This window comes from Anser anser, assembly GCF_964211835.1.
Source record: "Anser anser genome assembly, chromosome: 6".
NCBI classification, from domain to species: domain Eukaryota; kingdom Metazoa; phylum Chordata; class Aves; order Anseriformes; family Anatidae; genus Anser; species Anser anser.
The window spans coordinates 24,738,965-24,765,330 of NC_139726.1; the positions used below are offsets into that span (position 1 = coordinate 24,738,965).

Here is a 26,366-nt window from a genome sequence, read left to right on the forward strand (position 1 = left end):
CTTTTCATTGATCTACCTTTCCTGCCAGGCCTTCTTTTTAGATTTGTACCTTTCGAGAGAGCTGGACTGGACTGGATGTTACCCAGTGCCTTTCAGCTCAGCTGCCTCCTGCCCAGGTCAGCACAGATTTTGTTTTCTTCCTGGATCTGAGGGAAGCACCCATGTCTTCACTTGTAGTTATTCTTCTGTGAGGCAGTTTGCAGGGTCTCTTTCACTTATTTAATAATAGGTAATTTCACTTATTTAATAACAGGTAGAAAGAAAATAAATTAAACAAGGATAAGGAAAATTGCAACCTAGAAACCCTCTCCTTCTTTCCGTGCCTGTGATGCCCAGAATTGCTCACAGAGAAGGCAAACACACCAAGGAAGAATGATTTTGGGCGAGTTTCCAATATCTACAGAAGTCCAGGCAATTCTGGCTTTGTCCTGTGCAAGACTTACATGAAAATCAGGCTTTGCAGGATTCTACAGAATGAACCTTCTGTTAAATATAACCCATAGATTTCACACAGAACTGGTTATTATTAATATCACATCTATTTGACCTAGATTCAGTAGAGTGCAAAGTGCTACATTTAACTTTTACAGTAAAAAAATAATTAAATTGAAGAATCAGTCACCAGGCAATTTCCTATTCAGTTCATTTAAAGTCAGATTCTTGCTGCCTTAGAGAACATGAGTTATACTACTTTAAGTTTTCTTTATGGACCAAGATCAGAAGTGTTGTGAAATTAGGCATAATTGGGTACTGGCTGATGAGTCTGAATTGGCATATAGCATACATATTGAGACAGATGCACACATTTACATCCTCTTTGAGACTCAAGAACACAACAGGCAGGAAGTGCTACCAGATGTTATGGATAGCTCAAAAGATTGGGCCTCAGTGGACACATACCTGCTTCTTTCCTACTTGGGCAAACACTCAAGGCCTGGAGTTGGCAGAGGGATCATTGGGCTGCTTCCAAAGGATATGTCTGCTGCTATGCAGGACCTGCTGTGTTAGATGTGGTCTGCAATGGGTGACTAACTTTTGCAATCGCAGTGTTTCCATTTCAGCTGTGTTGCACCTCTCTAGGGTGCTTTCTTTAAAAAAAAAAAAAAGTCTGGGGTGTAACAAGTGTTGTACAGGCTGCTTCAAATTTTATTCCTCTTCAATCATCAACTCTATGAGTTATGTTAAGAATTTGTGTTGAAAACCTATAATAATCTAATTAGGGATGTTATTTCATCTTACATCTAACTAATTCTCCAGTTACAGGTTCTCTAGGTTTGCACCCCCCCCTTTTTTTTTTTCCAAATTGCAGTAATTACATTCAGCTCAGAACATTTTCAACAGAAATTCAACAGAAATTCTTAGTATTATGAAGTATAAAAATTTCATATTTTCATCATGAAATATATGTATCTCCATTGTTCAGAGACTTTAGCCCAGTGTAGTTTGGATCCAGATTAAGATATATAATTACAAAATTAAGGATTTGCATTTTTTTTTTTTTTTTAAGTTTTTGGTCCATGACTGATGAAGTATGGAAGTTTTTAATGTCTTTACAAGATACCATTACAAGATGTAACTTTTTACTCTATACCGTAGTTTTGAAGTGTCTTGTTAAGTTCTGTGGAAAATGATTCTGTTGACTTGCAACAGTAAACTGAAGTAAAAAAGTGTTTTGTTTACTTATTGTTTTAATGCTGCTAGAAAGAAGAAGATCCTTCTTATTAATTAGGAATTAATAAATAGATAATATCACCATCACTAACCTATGCAAGCCAAATATCATGCCTTCTTAAAAGTACACAGAAACAAGTACATGAATCACACTGGTCTCCTGTTATGTCAAGCTACAAATAACCTTGAAAACTGGATTTTTCTCTTTATAATACCTGCACATACTTCCCAGAGATCAGGTTCTGCATGGCTCCACATTCTCCACCAGAAGGAAACAGCCCCATGCAGGCTAGCTGTAGAGTCACAAGTTTTGGAATAATTTCCAAAGTTCATAAAAGCCAAATATTCAAGGTTTCCAGGAGTCATGACTCAGCTGGTTAAAGAGACTGGTTTCACCCTTTCCTCCTTGCCATTATAAAGCCACCTCCAAAGACAATAATAATTTTAAAAAGTGATGTGATCTCCATTTAGCTCTTCTAGCTCTTCCATTTAATAACAAATAGTGGGTGAGGCTAATTTCCCATCAGTAGAGTGACCTGGCAGCTGGTTTCACAGGCTGTTTTGATTCAGTCCTAGTAGAAATGCCCATGGTTTCCCCTTTGCAAAGAATCACCAGCTGTTTTTAAGGCTGTGGTGTTTCTTTCCATCAGCAGACAGTAATAAAAACTCTCTGTATCACAATTATATATGAATGAGATACTCACAGAGTTGAAATTTTTCTTATTTTAAATGAAATTAGAAAGAAAGTAGGTGATCTGTTGAAATGTATTGTTGTAAGAATTGCTTGTTGGAAGCCTCCAGACAGGTAGGTTAGCATTGAGTAAAGTCCTCTCCTTGATGGCCCACTTTATAAAATCTATCAAACAACTTTTTGGTTTAATTCTTTAATTAGATATTCTTTAAATCACAACACAGAAGTGCATTGCAAATCACAACTGAATTCTTGATTACTCAGAGTGTAAAACAAACATTGGCGATGTGAAAACACACCTTCACAAGCACATTTTCCTCCTTAAATGTGTGAGTGCGTTGGACCTCTTTGCAGCTCACAAACCACACCAGTGCTGTGAGAGCTCCCTTTCCAGTTGTGTCCCACCCTGCCCACTCTCATTTTTAGAAGGAACTCTGGTTGCCTCTTGGCTGGGGGAAGGAGGCAGGAGGCCCAGACACAAGAAGGGCATTTCTGCTATAGGGAAGGAGCAAGGCATAGGCTCCGGTGCTCCAAAGGATCAACTTTTTCAGGTACGAAAGGGGATTGCTATAGCCTTGTCTTGGTGGCAGACAGGCAACAGGAGGCAGACCTCTCGTCCCTCTTACGTCATCCAAACCCCTACTATTTTGTGTTTGGCAAGAGGTAGGCTCATCCTGTTCAACCATGTCAGCCCTCTGAGCAGCTCCTGTGAAGTCAGGCAGTGAAGACCCATTTTTCACTCAGCCTCTGCAGAAGATGTTAGAGAAGATTTTAAAATTAGAATTGCTTGTGAAAACCTGATCTGGCACAGTTGAAACCAAGAATTAACTTTGAATGAAGCTGCCACCTACCTTCCTGAGGAGATAATATATCCGAAAAAAGGAAGAGTTTGCAGGCGTCACTGGACCTTTAAAGCAAGCATCAGATCTGGCACAAAATGGGCTTAATGCAGTCAAGGCTGACAGAGCTTAGATGAAATGAGAAGGGTCATGGCTATATTGTCCTCTATTCTTAGGTGTTCTTATGTGCTAAAATTGACATCACAAAATCTGCTGCCAGTTTTAATCTCCCTGAAGTTGTGGTGGTTCTTTATTTATTTATTGGGGTGGGGGCGGGGGGCGGAGGTGCATACTGGGAGGTAAGGGAGAGATGGGAGGTGGGTTTTTGCTTCTGTAAGTGGGCTGTAGGGAGGATTTTGAAGATGGACTGTTCGGTGACTTTGTTATTTAGGGGCCTACTTTCAAGATCAAAAGCAGAATGGAACAAAACCTCATGACTGGCTAGAAAATGAACATGGATTTCAGTCACAAATTGAAGGATGGAGCTTTGCTGGGAGACATGAGAGCTGATACTCAGGAGAAACAAGTGACGCAATTTGATGTGGTCAAGAAAGGAGCTGGAGAGAGGATCAAAGAGTCAGCTGATGCAATCAGAAGGCTAGGCAAGATGCTGCTGCAATAGCTTGAGACATAAGATGGTGAGAGCTTGGCTGGCAGAAACTGGTCCTTGAACAGTGGGAAAAACCTCCCTCTTACAGCTGGAGTGGAGGAAGTGTCTGAACAGAAAAATGACTTGGATGGATTGCTCAGTGGAGAAGGCTTAACCAAAAATGGCATCTTCTTATGAGCATGAGAGTTACTGAAGGAAACACAAAATCCTGAGGAAAAGAAACGGAAATATTTCTTGCTTAAGAAGAACCATTTTGGGGTCTGCAACACAGGAGGGGGGGGGGCTCATTGCCAGAAATATCCTGAAAAACAGGCATCAGATTTAGTGGTCTGACAATACCAACAGGTTGCTGTCCATGTTGAGCATTTATATCTGCCAAAATTACGTTGTACAGCTTAAGTGTAAACTGCAGTCTCTGAAGAAGAAGCCTGTGTGCCCTGGTAACACTGGCTGCACCTAGCCCAGGGAAGGAGATCACAGCAGCTAACACCTCCTGACTAATGCATCTTCCAACACCACTGCAGATAAACAATTTAATGTAAGACTGACCTGAACTTGGCAGCACCCTTCCTGTTGCAAGAGACTTCACCAAGGTAGACGTGGCCATCCTGCCACTTGTGCTGCCCGTGTTGTGTGGCTGCAAGCCTGTCTATGCCTGTTCCTCTCCTCAGTACAGCTGGTGGAGAGGGGCTTCTGTGCAAGTGGAAGCGGTATCTGGTTTCTCGTTTAACAAAGACACAGCAGAGCCCTGCACATACCCAGCCTCAAGTAAAGGGGATAGCCCGATTTTGCCCCTTCACACAACATATGAAAATGTCTTATGTTGATGGGATTTTTTTTACTACTGTTTACTTCAATTTCGTAGGAATCACTGTACCTTCCACCTAAGCTGTGATGTTAACACATCACCTTTGCCATTACATTGCATGTAACTTAGACAAATATAACTAGGTGGCTAAGGTGTGAACTCCAACTTCCATTTTTGTTCCATTTTCATCTGGTTTGCACAATAAAATCACAATATTTGGCTACATTTACTTCAAGGGGAAGAAAAGAATCAGTTCTGTTTATATGGTTATACAGCTCTGGATTTGTTTTCAGAGAGAACATTTCTGAGAAGTGCATTTACATTAAAAAGCACATCTATGTCCTGCAGATTTTGCTGACCAGAAACTCCAGACACAGAAAGCTGTCTCTAGCTTCTGTAGCCTTTCTGTTGCAATTCAGAATCTTATCTGCATAATTCAAAATATTACCTGCATAAACCTGTGCATATTCATCGGGTTCAGCTAGCTGTAGCCTTACTGCCTGTTGCAGTGTCCTATTATAATCTATCCTCTTGCTGCTACTTTGCTACATTGCCAACACATCCTTTAATAGTCCATGTCTAAAAATCATGATTAATTTTTATATAAATCTTTTATTATTAGGTCTGATAGAGTGTGAAAGAAATATGCAATTAAAATCCAAAACATTCCCTTGCTCCAGAACACACTTATCCAGAGCTAAATGCAGAACCAGTTAGTCCTGGTGCTTGATGCAATAATGGAAGTTGCTTGGCTGCAAACACATGAAGTGATCAAAACTGGCAAGAAATTTTTCAGCAAAACATATTTCAGGTTAAAGTGTTTCATATCATCTAAACAATTGATGCTCTGTGAAAACATATTTGTTTTAGCAAAACTTACCAGGCCCCAAAACACACCATGTTGCAATTACTGCAATATCCCTTCTTCTAGACTGAAAAATACAACCTCAGACCCACCAAAACCTAGCCACAAAACTGCAGAAAAAGTAATTTCCCCACCCTGCCACTTTCACTCTTACCTTTCCACTTACATCCTCCTTTAAGCTCCCCTTTTTCATCCCGTTGCAGATAAGATGCTTTTCTTCATTTTGTCAGCATTTCATAGCCAGTCCCACTGTGCTGTGAATGCTCAGTATATTCAGCACCACAAAGTTCAAGGGTTTGTGACCTGCTGCACTCTGAGCTTCCCCAGGGATGGACATGGCAATAACCTGCCTGGGCATCATGGTCCACTTCTACTGTGAAAATTTGTTACTTATATACAGCCAGAACATCCCTTCCTGATGCTTGTGACTATCATCACCTCTCACCCTTTATGGGCTGCTCCAAGAAACCTCTGTCTCGCTTCTCTGCAACCACCAACTGGACACCTGGGGACAGCAGCCAGAACTGCCATCCCCAGCAAACCCATCTCACCTCACTCTCTTGTAAGCCACACGTGCGTATCCTAACCATTGTCCTAACCTTTTATACTTGCTCCTATTTGGCAACATCTGTCTTGTGACAGGAGCCCCAAACTGGACAATGACACCAGGCGCAGCTTCAAAAGTAACCAAAAGGAGAGTTGCCATGTCCCTTAACCAGCCGGCTATGGTTTTGCTAACGCAGCACAGTTTTCAGTTAAGCCCTGCTGCCACAAGGGTGCAGTGCAGACTTGTGTTCAAGTTGTCCACCACAAAATTTGGGTGTACCCCCACCCTGTCCTGCAAAGCTCTTCTGTGGTGAAGGGTCCCCGGGCTGCAGTATTGCAGGGGTAAAGCTTTCTCTGATGGAGGACCTGGCGTTTGTCTGGAACCTGTCCAACCGTTCCTCCAGCTTGCACAGATCCCTCTGGACGGCAGCCTTCCCTCCCAGCCCTCTGCCTGGGAGAGCCTGCACCCCTCTGCGGTACGACCCACACATTTGCTGAGTGCTCTCCATCCCGTTGCACAGGTTGCTGACGAGCATGTTGTGCCTTCCTGAAGGCGAAGTAGTGGCATCCCCATCTCTCCCCTCAACAGTCATCTCATCACGGACAACATCAGGCTGCCCCGGCATGATTTTGCCTTTGGTAAACCCATGTCAGCTAGTCCCAAACTATTTGTCTTCATAGGCGTGGATCCTTGGATACTCCTTGCTGAACTTTTGAAGACAAGTATAACATTTTGTGGTCACTGGGGACCTCCCTCAATGGCAACCTGTCAAAGGCGACAGGCTGGATACAGCCTGCTCCATGCCTCATGCTCAGCACTAGTTTGCTCTTGGCATTCTGCAGCACGTGCAGGTTCACTGGGTCTGCACAGTGCCTAGCACCACACTGCAGCAATACAGATAAATATGACTAGGATGCTAAACCAAAGAGAAACATTTGTAAGTCAATCTTACTTTAATCCCCAAACATTACATCTAAGAATTTAAAATACTTAAATATATACACTTTCACCTGAAATGCTGCTCTTTTCAATAAATACTTGGGAATGCTTAGGATGCCACTTGAAACAACAATAATAAGAAAAAAAAAAAGAAAAACAGTTTAAAAATGTACTAGACATAGTAAGAAAATCCTCATGACCACTGTGACCAGAAGGTGACAGCTGTGGAGATTTACTCTCCAACCAAGCATGAATAAACAGTACAGTACCTCACTTATTCAAGGTGACATGTACAAAAGATATATGGTGGGGCCCACTGGTTTGCGGCCAGGTGCATAAAGATAGTGAAATACTTTCTGCAGAGCTTAAAACAACCATGTCCTTTTTAGATACAAAGGTGACAAATTCTTTGCAAAACTTCTGAGCAAAAAATTTATAGGTCAAGAGTAAAGGTGTAAAAATAAGGTAATCTTTTTTAAATGAAAGAATCTCTTCTTACAGGAAATGTTTATTAGGTCATCAGCACGTGGACTTTAATTCCCAGTGTAATGTTATCATAGGGGTTCAGGTGGTGATATGCACAGAGTAGTGCGTACACTAGCTTCTGTCTTCTTCTGCCATCTGACCAAACTGAGAAGGAAAGATTTTTGTTAGTTTTCTGAGCTGCAGAAATGAGAGGCACACAAGTATCCTGCAGCGGTCACAAACGATCTTATTTCTATTATTTGTCTTAAAAGCATTTATCTGTATAGGCTACTGGACACACCCTCTATTTGATAGCCCTTCCAGAAATCTTTTGCAATACAGGGACTGTGGTTCAGCCACATGCGTCAGCAGCAAAGAAACCCATCTGATGTGCCTGTGCCTGGTCTGAATCCTCTGTCTGTTGCAGGAAGATGGCAGTGCCAGGTGACAATCCCTGGCTGACACAGTGCCCACTGTAAGCCTTATTCTGGTGGCACAAACTTGACTTCGTGCACAGGAACAACTTGCAAGGCAGAGGTGGAGCAAGCACCCAGCACCAGTGCCCCTTCACACTGTGGCCGTTCCTGCAGTGAACAGACCTGAAGTAACAGACCTATGAGGGGATCAGACCCTTTTAACCGAAAAAATCAGCTCGTGGTTTGTGCATTCCGTGTATTTATTCAAAATGGCAACTGCACTGTAAATACACGTTTCAGAACTGTTCTTTGTTAAAACAAATAAATAAATAAACATAGCCAGCTACCTGTGAAATTTCACCTCAGGAGAAAACATCCTAATGGATCAAAAAAGCAGCTGATGGTCTTTGTACAGGTATGACAAAATCTTCTCATTTAGAGCTCATTTCCAAAATTCAAGATCTCAGCAGGCATAAGGGGAGGGTTTGCCATTTATCTTCTAATTATTATCTCAAATGCTCAATCCTGTGTGTCATGGACAACACTTTAGTGGCAAAAGGAGCTACAGTACACAAAATGTAAGTTAACACAGCAAAGAGTACAAAGGGCTTTGAATATGGCTCTGAACACAAGTCCTCCTTGGGTCACAGTTGCAGTCTTTCAGCTCTTTGTGTGGCACAGGTTAAATAATTCCACTCATTGCTGGATGATGTGACAGGGCGTTTCATTCCCAGTGACCTAAATATTCCTCTCATGAAGGATATTATTGGAAACAATCAATTGTACAACAAATCTGCATATCACTGCCTAGTCCCCTCCTTAGCACAGGTTTTCTGTATTTTAGATGGGAACATTTTAAATGGCAGAAACTTGTAATTATTTTCAATTTCTCATCAACAATAGTAAGTTATAAAAAGCAGGCAAAATAGTGTTTTAATTCATGGACAACATCTGTTTCCTGAACATCCAACTAAAATGCATGCTGCTGTAAACATACCTCGTGTCCAACAGAAGTCAGCTCCTCGTGCAAGGCACTCCTCTGGAAGCGCCGAGTGGTTGAACCTGACTCCATCCGAGCATGAGTTACAAAATCAGACACAAACAGGTGCACGTGGAGGAGTGTTTCCGTACCGCCTTGTAATTCTCACTGACTACAGGATTAATACAGCCATGGCTGCTTCCCCAGAGGACGGTAAAAGCCTGGGCTCCCTTTCCTATCCATTTGTAGGTTATTCTCCAGCCAGTTATCCTCTCATACCACAGTTGACTGCTCCACTGAATAATGGAAATTGGGCAGAATTACATTTGCAGAAAATGCTCTCTAATATGTTGCAACTATGAGGTATATGTTGGTTGTAAACTCTGTATTGCAAAGTACCTGACATTTTTACTCCTTGGCCTTTGTGGACTTGCAGTGATACTGTCGGGCCAATAGTTAAGTCTTTTTACTCTTGAACTCCTTACTTTTCACTTTGTAGTTACGAAGGAAGGATTTTTACAGGGCAGATGAAGCTTTTCAGCAGCGAAAAGGATCATTTCAAAGCTTCCCCAAACACCTGTCTTCAACAGCCTGCTGCAGCAAGCAGCTGCCTGCTCTGCCCATGCTTCAGAGCAAGTCCTGGCTGCAAAGCAACCTGCTCGCAGCCTCAGGTATGCCCAGGCTGGCTTTAAAGTTAATCCTTAACCTCATCAAGAGATGGCATAACCATGTCACAGTACATTGGTGGTGCAATAATAAAAGCCATAATCACCAACCTGGCTCTCCTGCCTCTTTCTCCAACCCTCAGATGTACTGAATGTTTACAGTCTTACTGCAAAAAAGCCCCAGAAAAGGCTGTAACAGGATGTAGCAAAGCAAAGAAATTAAGACACTAGGGAAGTAAATACAGGTTCTGTAATTATACTTTATTGCAACTCCAGTGCTTTGCTTGCTCCTAAAGACTCCTTTAGCTAAATTTGTTTGTTCCAAGTGTTTTCTTCTGTACCAACAAATAAACACAAAAAGCATGTATATTTTCCTTATTATTTTATTGAAAAGATACATTTAAAAAAATACACAGACATTTTACTATTATGGATTGCAGATAAAGATGCTCTAAAAGTTAATTCTATATATTTTTTGTTCCTTTCTTCCATGTTTTCCCCCATTGTCACATAATGACTTCAGTCTGAGTACTGCATATTGAGATCACCTTTATAAAAGGGTTGGGGAGGTAAGAAGAGAGGAGGGGCATTACTGCAATATATTCAGTAAACAGATAAGACAGTCAATTATAAATATTTCATGTTCTGTACATTATTGCATTAGGGAGCCACAACATTATGCAGCATCGTTACAAAGGAAACTAGTTAGAAATGAAGAAAGAGGATATTTACGTACAAATACATGGATCCATTGTCTTCTTGAACAATGCATGTGAGCTGTGGTAATGTGCAACTGAAAAGCTTTTTTTTTTTTCTCTTTAAACATTGCTTAGCAACACCAGTGAGGAAAAAAAAATAAGTTAAATGAAAGTAGCAAACAAGTAGTAATCTTAACTATATGTTATATGGCTTTCTAGTTTTAATCTCTCTAAATAAAGTGTGACACAAAAGAATTAAAAAACAAAACAAAACAAAAACCTTCAGCGCTGCATTGCTTTCAAACATCTGCACAGAAACGAAAAATCTTAAAATCAGATGTGATACATCTTTAGTACTACACAAGATACACCAGTACTGGGGCCTAGGACAGTATACAATCCCTGTCAACAAGAGCACGTTGAAAAGAAAAGGACACAGTTCGTTTTTGAGATGTTACCCACGATCAAGCACTTGGCTGATCTATCTTTTTCCACACTAGATTATATCCCATTGGTTTCCAGAGAGCTATTTACACAAGTGTGAGTGAGGAAGACCCTAGTTTTCAAGTCTGCCAGGAAAATATTTTACGTTCCTTGTTTCCAAGGTGCGTCATACACATTGCAAAAAATAATAATTAATAGATACATGAATCTTTAATGATATAATTTTATGAGCATTTAATTTTTAGTAAATCACTGTCTATTTGGATTAAAAGAGAGAGAGAGAGACTGAGAAAGAGAGCTGTCTAGACTCCAAATGCAGTACCATCAGTGATGACTTTTATGGTGCGGTTGGTTGAGGTGTCACGCCAAATGGCATTTCAAAAGAGAAAGACCCCTTGCTCGCTTTTCTTTCACCCTTTCTACTGGCCATAGGTATCTCCTGTTTACGTCGATCAAATCAGTACGGTGCAAAAAGTATCGAGGCAGGTGTTGCACGGATGGGACCGTGGCCCGGCCGGAGGAGAGCTGGGGGTATCGCCGGTGCCTGGAAGAGGGAAGCGGAGGGACGGGGAGGGAGGGACAGAGCGGATGACACTGCCGCAGCCGCCGCCAGCGGAGAGGAAAGAAATGCAGGTGCCAGAGGCTTGATCATGTCCTTCTGGAATGCAAGTTTTGCCTGGAATAAAGCAAACAAAAAAGGTAGCGAAGTACATTTCTCCCCACGACCATTCATAGGGGAAGAACGAACCCTGATGCACAGAGCCTGGTGTCGGCTGCTCAGGGGTGTCACCCACACTGCCCTCTTGCTCTTGAGGCAATTAAAGCAACTAAACTATATTCCACAGCACGCAAATCTCAAGAGTAGGGCAGTCAGGCAGGTTCAGAAGGGAGCATAATTTGCAAGTGAGCAACAATAAATTACATAAATCATTACTGTGTGAAAATATATACATATATATATATAAACACAACTAAGACTTCAATGTAAAAAGTCAAGTTTTTCACTTGCAAAAATAAATTGTAGAAAAGTCTAGTGGTCAGACTGGGAAGCTGATATTAGTTCAGCCATCTTTTTACCTGCTGATGCAGAGCTGTTCTTATCAATACCCACACCCACACACACGTTTTAAGATCAATACCCCATAAAATTTTTCTGAAAAAAACCTATCACTCAGCTTAGCTTGTGGTGAAACTTATCACTCAGAACTACCTTGTGGTGAAAAAACTAACCAGAAACATATACAACACAGTTTCACTGAAAATGGTAGGTATCATAATCACATACATGTTTGTGGGGCAAAGATGCTCACATCCTTCCTTTGTTAGTGGAGGCCTTTGCATACCCGATACATTATAAAATGGTGCACACAAATGGGGAAGGTTATTGAATAGGGAGACTCACAAAAAGCCCTCAGCATTTTCATTTGCCTCTATACAATTAGAGAGACCCATTAGTAGCTCAGCTTTTAAAGGCTTTTGAGTGCTTACTCTTGCACACACACATTTGCATGTCTCTTTTTCCAGCCTATGACTTGTTTTTGCACCATAGATGGCATGCACTTTCCCCTAATGAATAAAATACAGGCTGAGTCACGAGCAAATAAACATACAATACGTGTTGTGCTGCAGCCAGCCTGAACTTGAGCTGCATTGGACTGGCAGAGCCAGCTTGGGGAATTCTTGGAAATGCAGGTGGGTGTGAGAGGGGAACAGCAGGGGGCACAGAGGGAGGCGAGGTGCTTTGATAGTCAGTGACAGACACTGCCCAAGCATGCTGATAGGCAATCGATTCTCCTAAAGAACCAATGACTCTTTTGCAGCAACATAATACATCTGCTCAGCCCTCTGCTTTGCTGCATAGAGAGAATGAGCATTAGTATTTTTATATCTTAACATCATACGTCCTTTTCCCTGACTGCATCCATCATAACTGAGAGTTATCTCAGGTGCCTGGAAAGACAGAATATATATGTTTCAGACTTCAAGAAATGCACCAATGCAACAGAGCTGATACCTTTCCACAGGGCATGTGGTTCACATTCCACATCCCACTGATTATTCCCTCCTTCCTAGCAGTAAATAACACTCCCAGAGTTGTCTGCATGCCTTTGATGGGGCAGACAGCATACATAACTATCTTCAAATCTGATCGCAGCACAGACTCAGCCTGCAGGGGGAGAAGCTCTGTGCAAGTGTCAGGTCTGTCATGCTCCTGTCTCTGTGTGGTGGGAGTCCCCAAGGTCACAAATTCACACAGACAGTGATGAGAAATAAAAATACTTACTGCTAAAATACTCGGGCTGCGCTGCAGTTTGTTGTAAGGACTATATTTAGGTTTCATGGGCTTTCCTGCAACTCTGTCCTTATGCCTTCGGCTGGAAATGTGCTGAAATAAATATCCTCACATTTAATTAACTGGTTAAACATTTTTCAACTTTGAGTTTCAGATTGATTTATCAGCAGGGTATGCCTAAGCCCCTGTTTGTAAGATAAAGTAGGTTCTTTAGAGAGAGCAAAGATGAGTTTTGCTAAATTAAACATAACCATTTGGAGCACATCAAACAGAGAATGAGAAACTAATCAAATACAGCAAATTCTGTGATCCAAGACAGGCTCTGCAAATTATTGGTATTTTGGTTAGTACTTCCGTTTTCTACCTGAGGAGCTTTGAACTAGGCCGAGCTGTAATCACTAGGTCATAAGGATATTCAGACATAGGAGGCGAACTTCAGTCTCTCTGATGCTGTTCAGTTGCATAAATAATTCAATATTAACTGAAGGAAGAACCAGTACCCAGGGATATGTGTACACCATGCAATTTAATACTGTCTTAGAGATAACTGAAATAACTGTGAAGGAGAGCACACGTTCACACAGCACAGCACAGTCCAGTTGGAGATCCCAGTTTGGGCATCAGAAACAACAAATTTGTATTGCATTGCTCTGAACCCAGGGTTCATTGGCTTGGTCAGGGCAGAGCTGCATCTTCATGCAGCTATGCTGATATTGCAGCACTAATGATAACGTTGCTCCACACAGTTGAGACATATCCCTGGTATTACCCTCCCACTGACTGTCCTAAACCAATAGATTCAAGTCACATTGTCCCTCTTGGATTCAAAGATTATTAAAAAATATCCCAACAGATTAAACCAGAACCAAAATAGAAATTCAAAGAGCCTCGGCCCAGGATTTCTGGTTGTTAGGGGACCAAAGTCCAAACCTCTTGAGCCACAGAAAACTTTTAAACTAGATCTACTGTGCTATTCATTGATACTGACATTTTGTCCACCTCTGTTTACAACTCCCAAGTCACCCCTCCCCCCCCCCCCCCTTTTTTTTCCCCAGTTGTAACAATTAGGTGAATTCAGTGGATATTTAGAAATATTTGTGGGCTGATGGAAAAGAAATACTTCATAAAAGTTCATTTTATGGCAAAACATCTTCACACAGATCTGTATCCCACCTATAATATTGCAACATAACTAACAACAGATTTAAGCCTCAGACACACACAAACTACCTGCTTAAGCTGAATTTCTGAATTAACATGGACATCGCAGATTTCACAATGAAATGTCTTGTTCTGCAGTCCTGAGCCTTTATTGCCGTTCTGAACCTTCAGCCGGGATCCAGGTCTAGGGTAAGACTTAATGGGGCCAGCACCATTTCGAGCCTCGACCATTGTCTTGTGCTTGGAGCCTAATGGGCACGCAGATTGAAGATGAATTAATGATCAGCATCATACAACCTTGTCCATTAGCCATGGCACTTCTTGTAACACATTTATTTTCAAGACAGAATAGTCAGAACTACCACAGATCAGGATTAACAAAGACCTTGCTTTTGGTCAGCATTGTTCCCACTTCCTCAATCCAAGGGGAAGCACAACAGACGAAGCATTTGTACAGAAAGGAGTTGCAGGGACACTGGGCTGCTGCTCCTGTTTAGGGGCAGCGTGTGGCTGCATGGCCTGGTGTTTGCCAAAACCCTTCTGACAAAATCCAGAAGCTAGTGGATCACAGCAGGAAAAGGGCATTAGCCAAGAGAAAAACCAGAGGGATCATTCAAAATCTGTGAATTTGTGACTAAGCCAGCAGCCACAATACAGATGGATGATATGTGGAAGAAAAGAGACTGCATGACATATTGGCTCTGTTACTTGGATTAAATTTTTTCCCTGGACTTACCCAGGGCCAGAATTCAACCTTTGGCTTTAAATGTGGGAACTGATAAACAATCAATGAGGAAATACTTATCTTAAAGATTTCCCCTGAATCCATAGTATTTTGGAGGTCCTGGTCACCCTGAAACTTGAGGTGTAAAGAAAGACTATACTAACCAGAGACAGGAGTTTTCTGGATTAATCTCTTTGACAATACTTTTATGCACAGGCCATCATGGCAATTTCTCTAGTACAGGTGCCTCGGAAATAAATCTATACTAACTTCTGCTGAAGTGGAGGAAGGCAGATTTAAGAGCAGCACATATTTCTAAAAATTTTAATAATTAAAACAGAATGGTGACTGTGGAACCATCCAGGAAGGTGTAAAATGAGAGACTGTACAGGCACACAATTATTACCACAGCTTGTCATCAGAGGTGGTGGAAGTGATGGAGACTGCAATAAGTATCCTCGATTTGGAAGAAGAAGGCTGCTTTGGCCATTTCAAAAATGGATTACAGCTGTAAAACCAGCTTCAATGGTTTGTTAACAAGCTTTACATCACCAGCACATCACAGAGCAGCCAGAGTACATTAGGGATTGCTGCTTGTGGCCTTTTAAAAGATTTATGAGAGGAATGAGGAGAGCATAGCTGATTCTCAATAATCCAAAGATTCTAGGACATCTAGGAAATTTAAGGAGCCCACACTAAAAATCGCAAAAATATCAAATAACAAAAGTTACTAAAAATTGTGCCAGCAAAAAGCAGACACCAGAGACAGACAGCTCAAATATGAAAGAGATAGATAGATAACTGACATTTTAGAAACCTTGGTGCTACAGAAACCACAATGGAGATATCATGGAATATGATAAAGTAACATGAACTGTAGGGATATTGTCAGCTAAAAGCTTACAGAGTACTTGACAGACAGTTCTAAAATTTATAGAGAGCTTTACTAAAATATCAAGCATCACACATCAAATTGCCATTAACACAAAAGTTTTAGCAACTTGCCATTGTAAGTTTTAACTAAAAGACTCTTCAGTGAATTCTGGCTACCACAGTATCAGAAAAACAGCTTGTTACATTGTTACATTTTTTGGAAATTAACACAAAACTCACTCACATTGTGTACCTACTCACCTGTATTGTGCGCTTCTAGTTGTGACAGGGAATTTACAGCCACTTTGCATAATGAACAGTAAAGTAGTTTTTTGGCCTTTTCCTCTTCTGACTCAGACACTGTGCTAGGAGCCCCATTTGTGCTCTTGGAGGATGACGCAGGTGTTACAGGTGCCGCTGCCGCCGCCCCAGGCTTTGGAAGAAAAGCACCCACTTCTGTACTGGAATTCTGACTTGCACTACTGGGTTTTGCTTTCCCTTTGTCTTCTAAAAGAAGCAAAATATCTGTCAAATATGCTGCGCACAAACAATCATAGAGCAATAGTCCTGTGGTTTTAGTGAAGCTAACACAACAGGGGCCTAAGTCATCCAATTTTATACAGGACAGCAGCATCCTTGAAGTCTTGTTAAAATCCAACCACAAAATGTGTGTAATGACTTTCCTGCTTTTAAGTTTACCATTACCAATGACTTCAACAAAGTCATGCCAGCTGCTGTTGCTGTCATGCTGCAGCTCTGGCCAGCTGAAAGGAGCCCAAGAAAGCTCAAAGGCAGCCAGGGTTAAAGACTGAAGAGTGCTTAGAAACACGTGAGGCTTTGTACTGGGGATTACAAAAATACTCCTGAAAAGCAATATATTGCCTTTGGAATGGCTCGAATTTCTCAAAGTCACTGGGAGGACACTAAAAGGCTCCTGCACTGTCTTGACATATGATATCCTTCCTTTCAGCTAGGGTTGAGTATGGTGCTACGCTATACACATGAGCACAGCTGTTAATATTTTTAGATTTTTCCAAGAACAATTCCCCACACATCCAGAGATCTGATGGCTCCGATGTGCATTCAGCAAATTCCTTTATCACTTCACAACCATGAATCAATAATCTGTGCTCTTATGAGACAGGTAGGCATGTATTACTTCATTTTACAGATGGTAATCACAAGGCAGAGAGATTAAATGTCTTAAATGTGCCTAAAGAGGAACTTTGAACCAGAGCCAATATTCAAATTGTCCTTGCCTATGTGTTGTCTACAAGAACTCATTGCATTTTAAACTATTCAGTTGCAGTCCTCCTGACCACAAGCTGTACTGGTACCAGCTCACTTATAAAGTACAGTGGATGAGAGGGGGAAAAGTGCAGTGTTGCTGGTATGAGCAGCTCTGACAAAATGGACACATGAAATGAAAGCCTCAGACTGGGACCTGTTGTCACTCTGAACAAACTGCCACCATCAGTGGAACAAAAGATCACAAAGTTTCAATTCTATTAAATAACACTGGCATCTGCTAATTTGCATTTTAAAGATATATTTTTTTTAATATATAGAAAAGGACTGTAGATCTAATTTTATTAAAGACCAACCAATATCAGCCTAGACATTGAGATTAATGCAATATCAAAGGCCAGCTCTACATTTAGGATTAATCATAGTTCCATCACTTGCAGCACAAGCCCAGATAGGACATGATACAAAACATATAGGGTAAAGTGCGTAAAGTAATATGTATATGATGATGCAGACTAGCATCTTCTCAAAATTAACGTTTCTTTCTTGTTTTATCAGAACAAATTAGAAACTCATATAGCTACATTTACATTGTATTTTTTTCATACACATCATTTATACTTTATACTTCAAAACATTTAATCTGTAGTGAGGAATACCACAAATTTATCAGTACTGTCATTTCTCTAAGTCCACAAGATGACTGTTCCCTCTACTTCAGAGAAGAAAATCTGGAGAGGGATGAGAAGAGCATTTCTTATTCATTCACCCACAGCAATTAATATTTAAATGGCTTTGTATAACTAAAGTAATGTCCTTAGTCGTTCTTTATGACCACTGCTAGATTCTGCCTTGACTTACATGACAGTTTCTTCTGGTTAAGATGTGACATTTTCATGTCCTTCAGATTCAAAAGAACACTAAAGTATTAAGTAACTGCAACAGGAACGAATGTCTAAGTACAATCACATAACAGCGACCTCTTCAAAATTACTTATATCGCATCTGAAACCTGTGGCATAGTTTAAAATGTGTTGAACTAATTTAAAAGCTAGGTTCTATTTTGAACACTCAGTTATTTTTAAATACGGCTCCTTGAAATATATGTTTACAGCTACCAGACTCTGTTGTAACATCACTCTGTGCATCACCGCAATGCTGCGTTACCAAGAATTCTGAAAACAGGATTGTACCCCCTACAACAAGAAATTGAGAGCGCATGTGAACCACGAACAGGCATTTTGATACTCAAAATGCACGGGTTTTGGCATATTTCCCAGAAGTGCATTGCATTACATCAATTTTAAATTGTTAAAAAACAGCAGAAAGGAAATTCTAATAAAAGAATTGATTATTTTTTAAAACAGCTATAAAAATACTTTGAAATTACACAATATGAAATATATAGGACATAAAATGATCAAGTATGAAGCCTGCTATTAGGACTGAATATATGATAAAGCCAGATTCTGAAAGTATTTTGATTGATAATGTATGACAAAAGAAAGTGATGTTAAATCACAGTTCATAGACTATTCAATTTTAATGTCACTATAGTAATCAGTTACATCTGCAAAAACCTCAAACAGCATATGACTTGTGAGTGTTCATAAAACAGAGGGTTTTGATAAATTACATCTGCTAACATGCTAAATTAAAGAGTTTTCAGTATGGAAAGTTCTCAGCAGTGCTAATATCTACAGGGAAAGTGTTCTGAACTGCTGCCATTTGTGAGTTCACATTACAGGATAATAAACTTCTTGTTGTTGTTCTATGTGATACACTGCCAGACTGCAAGAGGTATCATGTCCAAATGCGTGGGGGCCTGAATCAAGCAGAGGAAGGTTCCTTGGTATTTTGCCTTTCAGGCCATAAAAGAAAAATACACCTGCAGAACCACAAGCCTTATGTTAGTGTATATATAGACTATACTTCTGCTTGGTCTGTTTTATGTTGTTTCCCATGTTTTTTTTTTGTTTTTTTTTTTGATGTAAGCATACATACTTGGTGCTTTTGAAACACTCCCTGGAGACTGAGATGGGCTTGCTCTGGACAGAGGAGCCCAGCAGAGAGGGGTGGCCCTCACTACTGCCCCACATGCAGGCACTGCACAGGTTTCTTCTGCCCACAGCCCCCAGCCTCCCTGTGCAACCCCTCTGTTGCACAGAGGAACAGATTTGCAGTTGTGGATTTTGCAATTAAGTGCCTGTAAAATAGGATCCTAAACAATGGAGAAAGATCCATTTTACATAGGTCACCAGTCACCGTCAGAGAGTGACAGCTTTCCATTGCTGAATTTAAAAGCTGATTGAAAAATGCTAGATTTCATTTCCCACTTCTCCTCACTTCGCCAGCCACCATTAAGGGATATTTAGTTCTGAGGCTCAAATGCCAGCTGATGTAGTACGTCAATATTTAAAATACTCCCAAGGTTTACAGTGTTTTCACTCTTCATAATACAAAGCAATTCTAGAGTACATAATGCGTAACGGGATGACAAGAAAACTTCTGGAAAACTAGAGAGAAGTTAGCAGCATCCAGCTGGGCAAAATTCTGCCAGTGTCTCGGCTTTTGGAAAGAACTAGAGTTCACATAGTAATTCTTTCATTTGGAGAGCTTCCTGACACTGATCAGCTCCACGTGGCTGTGTGTTTACAAGGAGAGATACATGCCTCTATTTAAGTTGATGTTTCCTTCCACTGTTGTAAGTGCTTAATGCAGTGGCTTAATCTTCAAAAGTTGTTGTAATTGGAAGGTTATTAGACAGTTTAACTCCCACAGAAAGTACAGTGAGCTAAGTGCATATTTATCACTGCAGTGGGTCAAGAATTGCCTTTTTTTTTTTTTTTTCTGCCTTCTAAATCAGAAAATTGCACTTCCCCAAATGGGCTTTGGATAATAGCTTATTGTTTTCAGTCTACAGAATTCAAAACACCATTACCTACAGTTTTGTTTGAGACAAATGCCTACCAAGTATTCAACTGTGCAAAGCACAGGAAATGCAGATCATATGTATATAGAAAGCAGGACGATCACCATCCTACAGCTCCGCAGAAGGGAACTGGAATCAGAAGACCCAGACAGTGTCAGTCTCCTCCCAGCAAGCTGCAGCTGTGATTCAGTCTGACCCAGGGTCAACTTGAAATGCCCACATCGCAACTCACATGCAAGGAGTCCATCGAAAATCTAATTCATACTGTTGCACTGTACTGGACTATGTTCGTTTTCCACACAGAAGGCCATATTTCATCCGTGTTAAATTTCTGTCTGCCTTTTAATTAAGTCTGCCTTTTCCTCAGGACTCCAGAGAAATAAATCAGTGGTTCATTTCGAGCTCTTACTAAAGCCTGAATTTATTTTGAAATAGAGCCCAAGGAAAAAATAAAGCAAGCTAATTAAGTATTGCTTTGGGCTCAGTAATACCAATGCTCTTGTTGCCTACTTACATTGTTTCAATTCTGCTTTGAAGTTGTTTTCATATATTTGTGGTTGTTTGCCTCATGTCTGCATCAGCACCATGTTAAAATTCAAAACTTATATATTTATTTAGTAGTACCTCGTTTTGGCTTTACGTATCCAAGTTAGAAAACAGCTTAGGATAACATCTGACAGCCATAAATCTAACTGGTTCTAGCTCCCTGCCAGCCCAAGTGATGTACCGCCCTGTGTAGTTCATGCGTCTCTCACTACTGTTGCTGTCACGTAGCTCAAGAAGGGGCAAAGCCGCTGCCATACACCTTCTTCCCTGTGACACTCAACCTGCATTTCATTTGTGCAGTTGTATCCTCTCCTGGTTCCTAATAATGGCACATCAATGCTCCATCCCCACGCACAGACTGACCATCAGTGCAAGCCATACAGAAAGCAACACAACTTTTTTCCCCTAACCATTTCATCATTTCATTAAGCAGTTTGGTTAACAAGGTACTTTTAAGAGAATTCACTTTGCTTACTTTGTAATTTGTCAAGTGTTTATAATTTTATAATATATATATTTGTACTTTAGAAATTTGTATTTTAAAATGATCTCTTACCATACTAAAAAGTACCAATAGGTCTTGCTTTTTACAGCAAGGAAATCACTTTTTTTTTTTTCTCTAGAGTGTGCGATGATTTCCATACACATTAGACAGAAGTCTTCACTTGGAATTTATGATGAAAATATAGGTGCTGTTTTTAATGGAAAAATAAATTAAAATTCATGTTTCTTAATTCAGATTCCTAATAAAAATAAAAACAAGCAGAATTATAAAACTCATGTATAAACCTAGAAATCTAAATGATATAGGTTTTCTGTATCGATGATAGCTATTTCTACTTACATCCTACAACATGCCTACCTACAGTTTTTATCACTGAAGATGCACAAAGTATATCTGCAATAAACTTCTGCTTCACAACAGCTTGTTCAAATAGCAACTGAAATAAAATTTACAGGTTATCCAAGATTTAGATTATGTATGGGAGACACCTGCAGGAGCCCTATCCATCACATATGCCAAAAGCTTTTAGGTAGAGAGTTCTGCTACAATCCTACATTTTCTGCCTGTACTTAAATAAATCTGCTCAGAAGTAATAATATATTATTTACTGAGAATACATTTCTCTGTGTGTGTGTATGTATGCTTCACGCCTATCTTTGTTACTTGGTCATACCTGGCATCCCCCAGCTGAGCAGCAGCCCTACACAAACTACTTACAACCAAAACACAGTACACCAGTTGTAAAGTGGCCACTGCTGCTCTACACAGCCCTGCACCAGAGCTCTTTTGAGGAATTTGCTAATTTCTCATCCCACAAATTGAGATTTGATTTTATAAAAGATTATATTATTATTATACAGATTTCACCTTCTCATACAACAAAACATACTTCCAGCCTGGAAAAGAGCATAATGGAAAAAATGTTTCTGGCAGTCTAGATATTTTTGATTCTCTTTTATAAAAGTAAGAAAATAGTAAATACTTGAAATACTTATGGTCCCTTTCATCTTGAAGAACCTAAAAGAAAGAGTTGTGCAATTTCCAGCCTCAAGTGGCTATGTTAGGAGACACACATGGAACAAACTAAAGCACAACTTGATCACTGAGTGGTTATCAATGCCGTGCTACCAGAGAACAGATGATGCATGGTTAAGTGCAAAGCCTCTGGCAGTATCAGCCTTATTTACAGCTCAGTGCTCCACCACATCCCTGCTGAAGGAACAGCTTTTAAGAACTTGGATAGCTTGATGATTCTTAACACCTTAAATTAATTTCTGACTATGGAGTTTCCTATGGTAACAATAACAAAAGTGATTTCTGAAAGGAAGGGTTTGTGTTTTATTTATGGTTTTCACATCTTTGAATAGCTTTATGTTGTCACTAGAAATGAGGTGCAAAGAGGTACGACAGCCCTGAGTTCACATGGGCTGTGTGACTGGGCACCGGTATTAACCTGAAGTGCTTATATTTTAGACTATTTGAGACTTTGAGGTAAAGCAGGCATATCTCCCAAACCAGCAGAGCTGTACTGAGGGAAAACAGCTTTCAGGTTCTCCCTGTAATTTCAACAGCTCCAAATGTGACTATGACTATTGGGCTGCATTAAACAACCTTTGAAGCATTCAGTGATTGCAGAATGGGACAAGGAGATCAATCACATTGTCAGACTGTTGTATAAAAATTCTTTCCCTTATCAAGTGCATACCAAAGGTAAACTAAATTATATTAATTACATCCATTTACAATCCAAGAATTTTTGCTGAAAAACTAATAATTGTTGTTAAATTGGTCTCAATAAAGACAGAGTAAAAATGTATTTATTGAAAGATAAAATTCTAACTCAGTTAAAACTTGATATTTTAGATGTGACATGTGACACAAAACTAAGTGAAACTTAGTTTCTTCCTACTCTCCTTTATAAAGCCACTGACAATGCTGAAAAGAAGCCAGTTAGTTGGTATTACTGCAGCTTTTCATTTGACCTTGCTGTTCTAAGCTTTCTGCACGTAACAGCAAGATGGTCCCCAGACCAAATGATCTGCAGTTTAAGAGCAGAGATCACAGCTGCAGACAGACATATATGAAATCACAGGAGACAGAACAGGTCACCAATGTACGCATTGGTGTGGCAGCCAAACTTTTCATAAGCTTTCTTCTGTTTTTCACTCCATCACAGAAAAAAAAAAAAATCACAGGTGACAGTAACAAAAGTAAGTTTGGCAGCTGTTTGGAGGAAGATCTTCACAAACAGAAGGACCAGAAAAGGTGCAAAGCTGGTCACAATGGCTGAGGGGTGGCAAGTGCAAGTCAGCACCTTAAAAGCACACTACAACAGAGAAACAATGCATGGAGAGCTTTGAAAGTGAAGGATTTGAAGAATTTGGAGAGAGAAAATCAGTAGCTTTAGTTCAGGGGATAAAATGGTGAAATAACATAGAAAAGCTACTGCTCTCCTGCCACTGAGAGTCCAGGAGTATCCCTGCAGCATCGCTTCTGAACATACCTGGCTTTGACCTAGCTGCATTTGTCAAAGACAAAGAAAATGATGCCACTATGAAAATGGTAAATTATGAAAAATGTTAGTAAGAAATAGTACAGGGAAGAAAGAACTAGATGTTAAAAGCTGCACATAGAAATACCGTAACAAAATTCACTGTATTTAAGACAAAAATACAGAAGTAGAGAGAAGTAGAGAGATAACAATCAAAGACGTTGCAAGGCTGTCTGAAATTCATAAAAGAGATGTTAGAAAACCATGAGAAAATAAAATCAATGTGGGGAAGGCTTATTTAGCCACATTGTACTTGAAGGATATACAAATCCTAGGATCTACCCTGGCACATAGGTCTGGAGCAGAAGACGACAATTCACAAGTTATCATACTGGAAACAATATTTAATTATATTTAGCTTAGTTCTGTTTGCCCTGAAACAAGATATGGAGGGAGAAGAGGATCAATGACTGAATTAACAGGAGGACAAGAAGGGCCTTTCTCAATCTATCAGCAGAAAAACTCTACTGAATAGAAATGCAGACAATAGTTCCAGTAAAATAAAAAGCAAGCATCAAACCATTGTTCTTCACAGAAAGTCTTATCTTCTGCTGGCTCACACTGTTATAAAGGAATAAAGGATGCATTTAAACAATTATTTATCCTTTTCATGAAGAAAAAGATGAACACTGAGTAATATATGCCATGAAGACAATAGAAGGAAAGCAATTAAGTCACTGGTGGTCACAACCTTTACAGCATTTGCAAGTGCTCCATCCTGCAGCTCATCATCACTCAAAAAAAAAAAAAAAGCACAAAGAGCATTAGATTATTTCTTGACACTCATTAAGACAGAGTTAGCTAACTTTGATAAGGGATTTTTAAATCTTTTTTGTTTTATCTCCACATTTGCTGAATAATGAGACTCTAATGGCTGTCAGACAAAATACCTACTTTCTCACCAGTTGTGCAATCTACTGAGAAATGAGGCTAAAAAACCCGTAGGGCTCTGTTCTAGAAAAATTCCGCTGCAAACCTACATGCAAATCAGACAGCACAGAGTATCCATTAACCCTCTGGTTACCTTTAGTTTTTGTAAAATGCTCTTCCTTGTACCTCAGGCCTGTCTGAAAAAAAATGGCTAGGTTTTATATAATGAAAGGTACTTACATGAAATAAATGGTTGACACATTCTAAAGAACACCAATTTTATTTCCATACAAAGATGAGAAACAAATGGAAGCTATAAATATAAAGCTTTTCATCTGAAGCACAAATGTGCACTGAAATAAGCTACAACATATTTTGTTGAGATACTGAAGCTACATCAGGAAACGTCTGGATGGCTCTGCAATATTGAGTGAGCTCTGTAGCTAGCCTGATTATTTGATTAACTGCATCATTACTCTCCAACTGGCTGAACTGAAGTATCATTTTAATTTCAGAAGTATTGCTTGCTTGGCTATGGTACAACAGTGATGTTGATACTTAATTTCTTAGATATTTTATTTCTGAATTGGCATAGCAAAGACTCTAGGGAATTCTTTTACAAAGGAACCTGTCTCTTTTTCAGAGTACAAAATAAATTTGCAACTAATTGGATTAAATGTTATAAAGGTTTGTTTTAGAAAATTTGGATGCTCCTAATTCTCATGAAAGTGGATTGCTGAGAATCAGAAAATACTCAGAAGTCCACATGGTTCTGCCACTGCAAAATCTTGACCTGCAATATTTATTTCTGCACCTACCTGTACAACTTCTTCAACAGAGAACACCTGCTGTTCCAACTACTTGGTGCCTTTGAGATGACACTACAGTGTCACCTACAGTTTTTAGTCAATTATTTGCATACTTGCAGACATTTTTCCATACATAAAAAACTTATATTGAAGTAACTGTGCAAAAGTTATGGATCAACAAGGAAGACTCACATTTCAAACATTTCTCAGTTAAAGCAGTATTCTTAAAGTGTGAATATCCCATAGTTTTGCATTCTTCAGTACTGTTGCTCTGACTTGGTAAATTTATTTTAAAACTATCTTAACCTTTCATGTTTTCTAGGGTATGCCAGTCTGTACTGGCTGGAATGGAAATAAATTAAAACAGACTCAGAAACTATTATATAGTTTGGGTAAAGTTTGAAATATAGTATATGACGTGATATTAAAAAAGCGACTTTTACCCAGGGGAGAAAAAAAAAAAAAGAAAAAAAAAGTTTTACCTGGTAAAAAATTTACCTTATCTTTCTCTAACACCAGAAACCTATTGTGTTTTGTAAATATTTTATACTCCCATTACAGACTGCCACACTTATTTTACTAATGCAGGAATGCAAGTTTTCCATAGTACTTTATTGTCTTTTACACCTTTTAATACTGTAGGTATATTTAGAAAAAATAATATTCAAAGATTATAACAAACAGTATATTCTACCCAGACATCCTTCACTTCTTAAAAATGCTTTGGGTCATCTCCTCAACCATAAAATTAATGTTATGTCCACCATCTATGAATCTGAAATACATTACTAGAAACACATTGTACTTGCAGCTTGTGCTTAAATAATCTTAAAATTCTACCCACAGCTGCTAAAGTGCTTTGGAACTCAATACAAAATTTATGGGTGTCTAAATAAATTAATCAAGAAGAACGGACATTCTGCATGCAGGTATGTTCTCATGGGCCTGTGTCTGAACTACTGACTCACTACTTGCCTGGGCAGATCTGCCATTGAAGCCAACTATGAAACACTCATCTTCATTTCAGCTAAATGACATCTATAATTGTGCATTCTCACTGATTTCAGTGGCAGGTTTGCCTGAAGACTGCAAGTATGTAGTCATGTCCTCAAGATTTGACCAAAAAATTGCATATAACTTGCCTAGCAGACATGCAAGTTGATTTACTCTCCTTGAAAAGAAAAAAAAAAAAAAAAAAAAAAAAGATAAGGAAATAA

At 39.6% G+C, this 26,366-nt stretch overlaps 1 protein-coding gene and 1 long non-coding RNA gene across 13 annotated transcripts in view; both read right to left on the reverse strand.

Moving 5' to 3' along the window:
- Positions 1 to 76: 76 nt before the first annotated feature.
- On the reverse strand, positions 77 to 3,420 carry LOC310901407. Its single transcript, XR_014585790.1, has 4 exons — positions 3,214 to 3,420; positions 1,887 to 3,109; positions 901 to 1,088; positions 77 to 214 (listed from the first exon to the last, which is right to left on the reverse strand). It is a non-coding gene; the product is annotated as an uncharacterized lncRNA (long non-coding RNA).
- Positions 3,421 to 9,862: 6,442 nt separating this feature from the next.
- The window catches only part of ZNF385B (zinc finger protein 385B), a 170,818-nt gene continuing 154,314 nt past the window's right edge, over positions 9,863 to 26,366 (reverse strand). For all 12 annotated transcript variants that reach the window (XM_083840906.1, XM_083840907.1, XM_083840910.1 and 9 more), the window contains 4 exons: positions 15,950 to 16,195; positions 14,161 to 14,339; positions 12,922 to 13,023; positions 9,863 to 11,313 (listed from right to left, as the gene is read on the reverse strand). In XM_083840906.1, coding sequence (XP_083697032.1) covers positions 11,095 to 11,313; positions 12,922 to 13,023; positions 14,161 to 14,339; positions 15,950 to 16,195 — 746 coding nt within the window. In that variant the 3' untranslated portion in view covers positions 9,863 to 11,094. The remainder of the gene's footprint in view (positions 11,314 to 12,921; positions 13,024 to 14,160; positions 14,340 to 15,949; positions 16,196 to 26,366) is intronic.